This window comes from Xyrauchen texanus, chromosome 28 (assembly GCF_025860055.1).
Source record: "Xyrauchen texanus isolate HMW12.3.18 chromosome 28, RBS_HiC_50CHRs, whole genome shotgun sequence".
Taxonomy (NCBI): Eukaryota; Metazoa; Chordata; class Actinopteri; order Cypriniformes; family Catostomidae; genus Xyrauchen; species Xyrauchen texanus.
The window spans coordinates 30642785-30654368 of NC_068303.1; the positions used below are offsets into that span (position 1 = coordinate 30642785).

The 11584-nt window shown below is 38.0% G+C and overlaps 1 protein-coding gene across 4 annotated transcripts; it reads right to left on the minus strand.

Moving 5' to 3' along the window:
* Window positions 1–1254: 1254 nt before the first annotated feature.
* Window positions 1255–11311, minus strand: LOC127621995 (breast cancer metastasis-suppressor 1-like protein-A). Of its 4 annotated transcripts, none has more exons than XR_007967937.1 (11): window positions 11033–11311; window positions 10513–10603; window positions 10301–10428; window positions 6807–6886; window positions 6598–6694; window positions 6403–6492; window positions 5758–5822; window positions 5601–5640; window positions 5329–5455; window positions 5030–5223; window positions 2916–3044 (listed from the first exon to the last, which is right to left on the minus strand). XR_007967937.1 is itself a non-coding variant. In XM_052095841.1 (10 exons), exons 1-10 carry the CDS (start codon window positions 11169–11171, stop codon window positions 2927–2929), a joined length of 1023 nt encoding a protein of 340 aa, XP_051951801.1. In that variant the 5' UTR covers window positions 11172–11311; the 3' UTR covers window positions 1255–2926. The 4 variants fall into 4 exon arrangements, 2 of the variants coding, with proteins under 2 accessions (XP_051951801.1, XP_051951802.1); XR_007967936.1 differs by having other exon boundaries at window positions 5553–5640; XM_052095841.1 differs by lacking the exon at window positions 5030–5223 and having other exon boundaries at window positions 1255–3044; window positions 5553–5640.
* Window positions 11312–11584: the final 273 nt, after the last annotated feature.

Sequence of the window (11584 nt, forward strand, 5' to 3'; positions counted from 1 at the left end):
ACGTTTAAAGATTTTTACTTCTATACAATAAAAGTGGATGTAGGCCTACCAGGGGCTGCCAAGCTCCAAAAGGGCAAGACGCACCAAATAGTCCAAATGACTTGTGCACTATATTTCAAATCATAAAATAAACAAAAGCCATATGATAGATTTGTGTGAGGAAGAGACTGAAATCAAGTTGTTATTCCCTGGAAATTGTGCTTGTTTGTCATGGTCACCATTCACTTTCGATGTATTGAAAAAGAGCAGCAAAAATAAACCACTTCTGACTGTGTTCCATAGGTACATTTAAAGTAACAGTTTACCCAAAAATGAAAATGATGTCCTCGTTTACCCACCCTCATGCTGTTCCAAACTAGTTTGACTTACTTTCTTTTGCGGAACACAAAAGGAATAAATGTTTGCTGGCAAAATTCAGTAATGTCAATTCAATTCCAAGTCTTTGATGATCACTTTGTAAGAAACACACTGGTCTCATGACCAAATGTCATGACAAAAGAACCAATGAGGTTCAGTGTTATTAATATGTCACCATATTGGATTCCAGCACTGTTTACCATGCTGTTTGTGAATAACTACTTAAATTATGATCTATGCATCATACACATTATTGAATGCCTTTAGAAGACTCAATATATGATGCATGAGTCACATGGACTACTTTTATGACACTTTAGGGTGCTTTCTTAAAGGGATAGTTCCTCCAAAATGAAAATTCTCTCATTGTTTACTCTCATGCCATCCCAGATGTGCATGACTTTCTTCTTCTGCTGTACAGAGACAAAGATTTTTAGAAACATATTTCAGCTCTGTAAGTCCATACAATGCAAGTGAATAGTGGCCAGATCTTTGAAGCTCAAAAAAGCACATACAGGCAGCATAAAAGTAATCCATAAGACTCCAGTGGTTAAATCAATGTCTTCGGAAGTGATATATGTGGGTGAAAAACAGATCAATATTTAAGTCTTTTTTTTTTTAATCATAAATCTCCACTTTCACATTCTTCTTTTTGGTTTTTGGTGATTCACATTCTTTGTGCATATCGCCACCTACAGGGTAGGGAAGATAATTCTTAGTAAAAAAAGGACTTAAATAGTGAACTGTTTCTCACCACACCTATCATATCACTTCTGAAGGCATGGATTTAACCATTTGATTACTTTTATGCTGCCTTTATGTGCCTTTTTGTGCATCAAAGAGCTGTCCACTATTCACTTGCACTGAATGGACCAACAAAGTTGAGATTTTTTTTTAAATTCTCCATTTGTGTTCAGCATTTCGAAAAAAATTTGAGAATTAAAATTTTTGTGTGAACTATTCCTTTAATTATCTCCTTTTGTGTTACGCAGAACACAATTAAATGTTTTAACAAACTCTTACTGCAAGATGTCTAATGACATCAAAACAACCCATTCACACTTTCAGCATATGGGTTAGACTTATGGGTTAGAGCATATGCAAATTAAAATTCACAATACCATGCAAAATCAGCTTTATATCAGAACACTTCCACTGTAACTATTTCATCAAAAACTCCAGAGTACAGTACAACATGGCAATTCAATTTAGTTAATTCACAGTCCTATAAGAGCCTCTTAAACCTTACAAAAAAATTATTTATCTGCTATAAAAATGTCATTTTACAAGTCACTTAATTGACTTTATAACGCCAAATAATTCCCAGATATGATTGACTTTGTTAATACGAGCAGATTAATATTAAAACATTAAATTGAGTCATGATTGTGTGACTACATTTGGGCTCTATGAATTCTGGAAGACAATGTTCTTTCGGCAGGCTTTGTGAAGTGTATTGCATAATTTGAAGCATTTTTATATTAGTAAAATCCAAGGATAAAGATGATGTAGCTAAATTCTATAGTCTTCGCTTTCTGCACTCATTCAATTTCAAATATTGCAACTCGTATCCCAAATAGAACCCACCGAAGTGCTACAACACTGTCAAGTTAATGGAAAACATGAAACTTACAAAAAAACATAATTCTTTTTATATTTGCAAGCCTTTAGTTGAAGTTTGTCTGGGCACTCTAAAAAAAAATCCAATATTTAACAGAAACAAACTAAGTCTCTTAATGCACAATACACATCACATGCATTTGATCAAAGGCTCAGTTATAAAGATGCTACATACTGTATCTGTGCCCAGTTGCAACAAACCCCTTTTGTTATAATTGAAAGGGTATCATCAAGACTTCTTTATATAAGGTGTTTTGGCTTTGCCTGAAACAATACATACAAAGTCAAAGACCACTTAATGTGACAATCTTTGCTAAAAAGGAATATGACTTGAATAAGCCCTATTACATTAATACTGAACTATGACATTTTTCTAAATACTGCTATACAGATTTATTTATATACAGTCTTTGAGTGAATTGTCTATAATAATGATGACAAGTAGAAAAATAACATGTTAGTCCAACAAAGCTTCACGAACAATCTTGCTCTTTAAAGCATCTCACAGACACAGAACAGGACATATGGCATTAACTAGTTTCAGAACAGAATGGCATGCTGCACCATAAATCAGCAAATAAAAATACTCAATCTGTATTTCATAAAATGGCATGGCAACAGCGATGATTCCATTACTGTCAATACCAAGAGGGCATTGTAAGTCGGGCTGCTTATCCGCTGAATTTTCAATAAGGCTTTACAGCCTCATCATTGAAATTAAGGCACACAAACACACACACATACATACACACTTTCACTGCTTCCTTGGCAACCAGGTGTTTGTTTAGCAGCTCTGACTAAGGGAGTGCAAACATGTGGTACATGCATGTACTGTGAGGCCTTCTGAGTCCCTGAAGCATGAACGTGTAGTCATGGTGACAGAGAAAAAAGTGGAACCAGTAGAGGTTCAGTTGACACTGGAGGGGTCAAGGGCAGTGGAGGAGAGAGTTTATGAATGCTTTATAGTGTATTTGCCTTTCTGGAGCTGAGAGATGTAAAGCTTTGATTTGCTGCCATCAAGACGTTTGAACCAAACCTCATCGTGGTTAACAGTTGTTATCATGGCACTGGAGGGATCCAGAAAAGCAAAATGTTAAACATGTGACACTTCTGTTTCCAAACACAGAACCACAAGAACTTTTTACAGAACGAACTTCACTTTTCTTTCAATTACTTTAAACCAACTTTTCCCAAGGTGATTTTTAGTGGATGTATGATTAACGTAGTTGGATAACCACATATTGTCTTCATTCTAAAAAGTATAACAATTGTATTATAACTTGTTTGTGAAATGTTGTAATAAACATTAGAGATGCACCGATCGACCGGCCAGGGACTGGAATTAGCCTCACATCTTTCCGATTCCAAGCCGGTCCGTTTTGTTGCCAGCGGCGCAGGCAATAACATCACAGCCGCACGTAAACATGTCATTGGCGTGGAAGATCTTCACTGTGAGTGAATACATCAAGTTCGAAATGTGTAATAATTGTAAGGCCAAAGTAAACTGTGGGGGAACCACCACAATAACTTTCAGAACAACAAACCTAATTAGACATTTAAAACTCCATCACCCAGCTGAAAATGCCCATTTTAAAAAAGAAGCTAAAAAGTGAAAGCGGCTAAAGCTAGCCAGAGCTCAGAGCCAGTCACAAGTCAGCAGCGTCTCCTATCATCCATTGGTATGAGCAGCGAAAAGACCAAAGCAATTACGAGGAAAATTATGGAATTCGTGGCCCTGGATGACGAGCTGTTCTCCATAGTTGAGGACAGAGGGATCAGAAATCTGATACATTTCCTCGATACAGAGTATGAGGTACTTTCCGACGTCATGTTGCCCGAGTTGTTTAATCTCGTGTTATGTAACACACGCAGCCTGTTATCTGTCAACATTTGGGTACACAAATCCGGGAGAGGGGAAGTGGGGTACTGGATGGCACAGGCAGGCTAAATACTTTAGAAATTGTGCCGTTGTGATTTAAAGTAATTTTTCCCACCGTGTCCGATATTAAAATCAGTGCGACACACATTGCAAAAGGCGTGGGCATTGTCGATATGGCTTCGGGATATGAAATTCAATTCTTCCATCCAGCTGTTGTTAAATGTACATGTATATTTTGTTTTTTTCACCGGAGCACCAGCTGAGTCTTCTCCTCCCCTCTACCAGTGATAATTATTTAACATCCCGCGTCTACTGCCTGCGCATATATCAACAGCGCAAATGGGTTGTAGGTTGCCAGATTGTGGTCATAAATGATTTGTAATTTGTATGATGGTCGATTGTGTGAGTAGGATGCGTTTCATACAAGATCTGGCAACTGGACCACCTTGGAATAATATATTGATTTGATTATTCATATAACGTGGTTTGGGCCATACAAATTACGAGTTTTTTTGGGAGAAATAACAAAACGGGAGACTCCCGGGAAAAACGGAAGCAGTGCTCAGTTTTACAACAGATATTTGGACATCTAACATAAGTTGAGCGTATTGGACACTTCAGTTATTCAGATCTTTGGAATTGTTTTGTTAGACGAGTAATAAAGAGAAAAAGGTCCATTTTTAAAAAGTGGAAAATGACATCTGTTATATAAAGCAACTCATTTGCAGTTAATTGTTATTTCTACCTCTTTCCAGTCACAGAGCACTTTATTTTGAGAGTGGTTTAAGTGAGAGAAGATCCTGTAAACAGTTTGGGGGAAATTGTAATGTTTAATAATTAATTTTATTATGAAAATAAAATGTTGCATTGAAGAAAGGTAGATTTTGTTTGTACATGCGGTCAATAGTTCTTAGAAAGAAAATCGGAAAAAATCGGTATCGGCAGGTCACACTTACAATAAATCGGAATCGGCCAAGAAAATTGCAATCGGTGCATCTCTAATAAACATATTTATTTAGTTTTTTTTTACTATAAATTCTCCTGCCAGCCCAGTAGGTGGCGATATGAAAGAATGCAACTCAACAAAAACAAAAGTTGGAAAGTGGAAGTGAAAGGGACAGTGGAGATTTACAGTAAAAACGACATAAATATTAAATATTGTTTATCACCCACAACTATCACATCCCTTCTGAAGACCAGGATTTAACCACTGTAGTCGTATGGATTACGTAATGCTGCCTTTGTATGCTTTTTGGACCTTAAATGTTCTGGCCACCATTCACTTGCATTGTATGGACCAACAGAGCTGAGATATTCTTCTGAAAATCTTCATTGGTGTTCAGCAGAAGACATAAAGTCATACACATCTGGGATGCATGAGGGTGAGTAAATGAAGAGAATTTTCATTTTTGGGTGAACTATCCCTTTAAAAGGTATACTTTTTGGAGCCAATGTATATAGACAACACACACCTGGTGGGGTATTCGTCCTTTCTTATTATGGATATTGCCTGACCTCTGCTGTACCATTTGTTGTCATAGAATAGACGTCCATCCTCTGAACGAGCAATATGATGGTGTTTCTCAGATTTCATAGGAACTGAAAAATACAGAGAGAGCTGAAATTAATTTCTGTAAACCAGATTCTTCAGAGACAGAGTCTTCAAATTCATAGATGATGCAGTGATAGGGGACACCTTGTGTGATGCTAAAAATATAATAATAGTGGTCAAAATTCTGCTGACCATCAGCTTTTACTCTGTGGGGAGCCATTGAAGCCATAGCCTATGGAAAACAAGAAGTAGTGTATTAATAATAGAGAACTTCCAAATAGTCCACTTTAAAAATAAATAAATAAATAAATAAATAAACTCAAAAATGAAATGATTAAAAAAGAAAAACCTTTCTTATGGAAGTCCAGTCTTCAAGTATATCCAGGTCTTGTAACATGTAAACAATGTATGGTCGTGGGACAGCTCAGGAAACTGATACTCATTTGTAACGCAGAATAGAACAGTCATGATTACACTGACAACCCGATTATTATTATTAACTTAAATAATAATAATAAAAACAAAACAAAAATCACTAACATTAATTGCTAAATGTGACGAGGAGGAGGGCGGGGCCAGGCCGTGACTACGCATGCATGCGTCTCTCTCTCTCGAACTGCCACATCCCGCTGCACATATACCTCTCCTTGGCTGATTAGCCCGATAAGGGGCCAGGCATGCATAGTCACAGCCAGGCCCCGCCCTCCTCCTCTTAACACTAACATATTATAACATATAGCAATAGTGGATTCTTATTGTGGTATAACTGTCCAACTCAATTTGCTTTTATATTTGACTTTTCCATATTATAGCAAATGTATTGGTGCAGAGTTCTAAATAACGATTTGCAGTTTAATTAAGAGTCATTTCAATGAATTAAGCTGATCTACAAGAAACGCTATATACTGTGTAATAAGGGAGCTGCCATAAATAAATGTAAAATATTGTACAAAAAACTTCAGATGTGCAGTACTTGCCACATTATAAAGGATATCTGACACAACGACAGGTTTTTTCTTTTTTCCAGGACTGAGAGGATCCTTCTTTTTATTCTTCCTAGTCTGTAGACCATCATTCCACAGTTCTGGAACATGAACACACAAACTAATTAGATGAAGTGAAAAGGTCAAATATCACATTATAACGTACTGTACAGATTAAACAGTACAAACTTAAATCTGTACTCTACCTGAAGTTATATCTATACCGTGTCTGTCCTCCTCCAATCGCCTGATCTTCTCTTCCAGTTCACTTTGAACGGTGTCGAAAAGTAAGAGTTTCTCACTCTATGGAAACCAATATCATAATTATGGTATGTGAACAAACTGAACATAACAGAAAGCTGTATTATTAGAAGTACCCATGTCTACACACTTCACTGCATGTCACGCACATTACCTCCCAGTGCTGGCCTGCTGCTTGCATCTCACAGTCATACTTGTTTCCGACAGATTCTAAACAGAGCTTACGATAGATACCTACAGTAATAAATTGAAACAAATGATATATACAGAAGTCACAAATGCCATCATAAGACCATCAGAAAATAGGATGGGGATGTATTCAAATTCATACTTGTTAACGTGGACTACTGTGACAAAAACTAACTGAATTATACACTCGAAAAAATGATTTTTGCTGCTTGTTCAATTTACTTCATCAAAATAAATTAAAGCAAAACAATTCTAGAACATTCTGACACAAATTGACTGCACTGCATTCTGTCCAATTACATCTGTAAAATAGACGTTTACTTAATCAGTTTAAGTTGGGCCTACATGAATTCTTGTTTGTGGTGTTACTGTAGCATGTTGATGTAACTGGGCAGGGGATTTCCATTTCCCAGCATGCTTTGCTTGGGACTGGATAGGGAGAACATGTGTTGAAATTAAGTGTTCACTTGTGCATTTTTGAGCAAGATGATATAGGAGGAGATTTGTTAATGTTTAATGTTCTGTTATATTGGTATTTAAAGCAATAGTTCACCCAGAAATCAAAATTCATCAATTGCCACAGACCTCGCGATTCGATAATTATATTTCCTAGCCGGTTCGATATGTATTCTGATATTGCGATTTTATGTTTTGATATAATAACTTCATAAAAAGATGAAGAAAAATGTAGTCCTGTCTATCGAAGAACAGTTGTGTCTGAAATGACAATTGTTTACACTCTGTAATATATATAGGGTGGCCAGACGTCCCGTTTTTCCCGGGACAGTCCCGTATTTAAGCATTTTTTCCTATGGTCCTGAATTATTCTGAAAAATATTGTGTTGTGTCCCGTATTTCCCCTCTCCTAAAATTTCTCTATCGCTTATGCAGCTATCTCAGTCATGTGAGTGTTCTAATCAAAGGTAGCCAAGGATACAGCTTGTAAAACCAATAAAATCACACCGTGTTATTTTAAGTACATGATTGGATTAAAACTATCCAATCACAATGCCCTATCAATAGACGTCCAGTTAGTGAGTGAGCTGATTGAACAGTCAGTCAGTTTGAAAGAGCACATGGATGAAATAAAGGAAGTGTGCATAAACATTTAATGAGGATCTTCATAAAGAGTTTACATTTCTAAGTAAAGGAGTCACAGACAGAGCCTAGTAAAAGTAAGGTGGGAGATTTGTGGAGCTCGATTTTCCATCGCCCATGGAGCATGTTCATACAACAAAGCATGTGGATGCTGCTAAAAGCAAGCAATAATTTTTGTGAAGCAAAGTTTCGAATCAAACAAGGTGCACGCAAGTAAATAAATTTTTGCTTATCATTCTGTTGTGCACTGCCATAGCTTTGCACATTCATGACTTGAGAAAAGTCTTGCAGGCCAGGCTGGAGGAATCATTCATACCCTGTGACATTAAAAAGCAGTTGGATGTCCTGGTTGAAGCTTGTGACATGCGAGCGGATTATTTCTTTTCCGCTCGCATGTCTTTTGAAACTTTTATTCAGTATCGGTGGATTACTACCTCCAAAATTCAATTGAGCTGCTCAATGGGGAACACAGAAAAAATTGAGTGGGGCCTACAGAGACAACACAGAATGGCAAAACATTCAGAGCAGCCTCGAACTTCTACTCCAGAATCCCCGCTCTCAGTTTGATTGACGAAACCACGCTCTTTGATGAGTGGGCTTGCACGAAAATCACTGTGACTCGTTGCATCACTGAGAGGAACATGAACAAGAAGGCCATGTCTGAGAGATGGACAGATGTTTTTCATGAGCTGGAGAGCAAGATCATCAACTTCAGAGTCTTACCCAAAGTCGTGTAGTTTTATTTATGCCTGCCTGGGACATCTGCATCCGTGGAGCGTGTTCTAATTAATGAATGCAGCAATAAATATTGATTTGTTTATCACCCACACCTATCAGATCAATTCTGAAGATATAGATTAAACCACTGGAGTCGTCTGAATTACTTTTATGCTGCATTTATGTGCTTTTTGGAGCTTCAAAATGCTGGTCATACATTGAACTATCCCTTTTAAAAGAGTGTCTGTTATGCTGGAGTTTTGGGGGTTACCATTGTGGTGATGAATGGTGCTTGTGCGAAGGTTGAGGATGGACATTCACATTCAAGTGATGCTTGATTTGAGTGCTGCTTAGTTCTATACGCAATCGCTATTAAACTGATAATGCAATTTCACTGTCCTTACACTTGCTCACCTGGCACTAAGCAGCACTCAAATCAAGCATCACTTGAATGTGGAGATCGTCAAGAGCACCAAATTTCTTGGTGTTCACCTGGTGGAGAACCTCACCTGGTCCCTCAACACCAGCTCTATCACCAAGAAAGCCCAACAGCGTCTCTACTTTCTTCGAAGGCTGAGGAAGCACATCTCCCAACCCCCATCCTCACTACATTCTATAGAGGGACTATTGAGAGCATCCTGAGCAGCTGCATCACTGCCTGGTTTGGGACTTGCACCGTTTCGGACCGCAAAGCCCTGCAGAGGATAGTGAGGACAGCTGAGAAGATCATTGGGGTCTCTCTTCCCTCCATCAAAGACATTTACAAAAAACACTGTATCCATAGAAGCAACCAGCATTGTGGACGACCCCACACACCCCTCACACAAACTCTTTACCCTCCTCCCGTCTGGCAAGAGGTACCGAAGCATTCGGGCCCTCACGGCCAGACTGTGTAACAACTTCTTCCCCAAGCCATCAGACTCCTCAATACTCAGAGACTGGTTTGACACACCACGTGTCCTGAGTTGCACTTTAATTACGGTCACTTTATAACTGTCTGCTACCTCAATAACTGCTATGTGCATAGAACACTATCTTATAGTATGTTATGTTTACATTTTAGAAACTGTCATCTTTTTGCACTACTGAGTACTGGTTGAGCTGCACTGTCTATTGTCCTGTTCATTGTCAGTAATTTGTTGTACTGTCCTGTACTTTTTGCACATGTTTGCACGTGCACTTTATATAGATACAGTATATATAGGTAGTTTATATAGGTATTTTATTTCGTTGTGTAGTCTCATGTGGTCCTATGTTGGTCCTTTGTTGTTTTTATGTAGCACCATGGTCCTGGAGGAACGTTGTCTCATTTTGCTGTGTACTGTACTAACTGTATATGGTTGAAACGACAATAAAAACCACTTGACTTGACTTGTACTAATGATTAGGTTTGACAAACCTAATAAAGTTGAGTTAAAACTACTATAGTGCATTGAGTTAACCTAATCCAACTTAATTATGTTGGCTCAATCAAACTGATTAATCTGAATGCAAGACATTAAATAATATATATTTTTTGTATTAGGTGTAGGCTACTAACATCAGTATGTGTCATATATACAGTGCAGCAAACATAGGTGTGTGATGATTATAATTACTGTAAAACACATCAACTGTAAAGTTCACATTTTGACTGGAACTGACCTGCGACTTTGGTTCGGATCTGCATGTTCTCCTGTAAGGTGGCCAAGGGTTCGAGGTATTCTGCAGCACTGCCAGCGATGACTTCTTGCAATTTAAGATCCATTTGGCAGAGTCTCTCTTTATACAACCTTAGAAAAATTCATAACAGGTTGGAATCCCATTTAAGTCTTTTAGGTTTAAATTAAGTGCTGCTCAGAAGAGAAAACGCTTACTGATCCTTAAGATCTGTGAACTGCTTCTCGAGATTTGTCATCTCATCCAAACACTCCATCCGCCTTCTTTCGCAGTCTTCATCATCCATGTCTGAAACATCATCATCATCGTCATCATCATCATCATCATCATCATCATACACACACACACACACACACACACACACACACACACACACACACACACACACACACACACACACACACACACACACACACACACAGAGAGAGAGAGAGAGAGAAAGAGAAATACTATCAGGAAGTTGACCTGTCCTTGATATGTGAAGGCAAAATGTAATAAAAAATGCTGAAAATGTTAAATGGGGACCAGTTACAGGACCTAATATACACAAGTTCTCTCGTACATTCTAACTTTTAACCTAAAATATTGTTATATAAAAATATTGTATTTATGTTTATTAAAAATACTCTTATGGACACGTTATGAGTCAACTCCATAATATTGCTGGCGTATGATGTGGCGTATGTCGTGTGTGTATTGTGTAATATCAGTCTGTACCTGAAGTGTCTCCATCCTCAGTGGCGGACGAGCTCACAGAGTCCTCTTCATCTGAACTGCTCGCCTCCTGCTCTGGATAGTCCACGTCCATTTCTTCGTGACTATTCTCCTTTCTATCGCGTGTATGCACTGGCATCATTTATTAACTCGTTTATAATCGTAAACAAATCCACTGCCATCAAGGCGACAAACCACCAGCCGGCGAGGGAAATCCACGTTTCAAACATGGCTTCGTGGACGACCAATCAACAGGAGTCTAGACACATGATCCCACAAAACCTGCGAATTCATTGGTCAAATTCTGTTTTCACATAAAAACGTGCATACTGGGATTTGTAGTCTTATAGTTTTTTTTAAATTGAATAAACAGGTCTGTAATTTGTGTTTTCAATTGCTGGGTACAGGAGGTGAATCTCAAATCGCACACTTCTGCATTATTCTATGACATTTTTAGTGTAAGTAGTGCAAGCAGTGTGTTAAAACTGAAAATGTGTACTACGAGTACTCAGGTGATGTAGCCTACTTAGCTGTGTCCTAAATGACGCACTATAC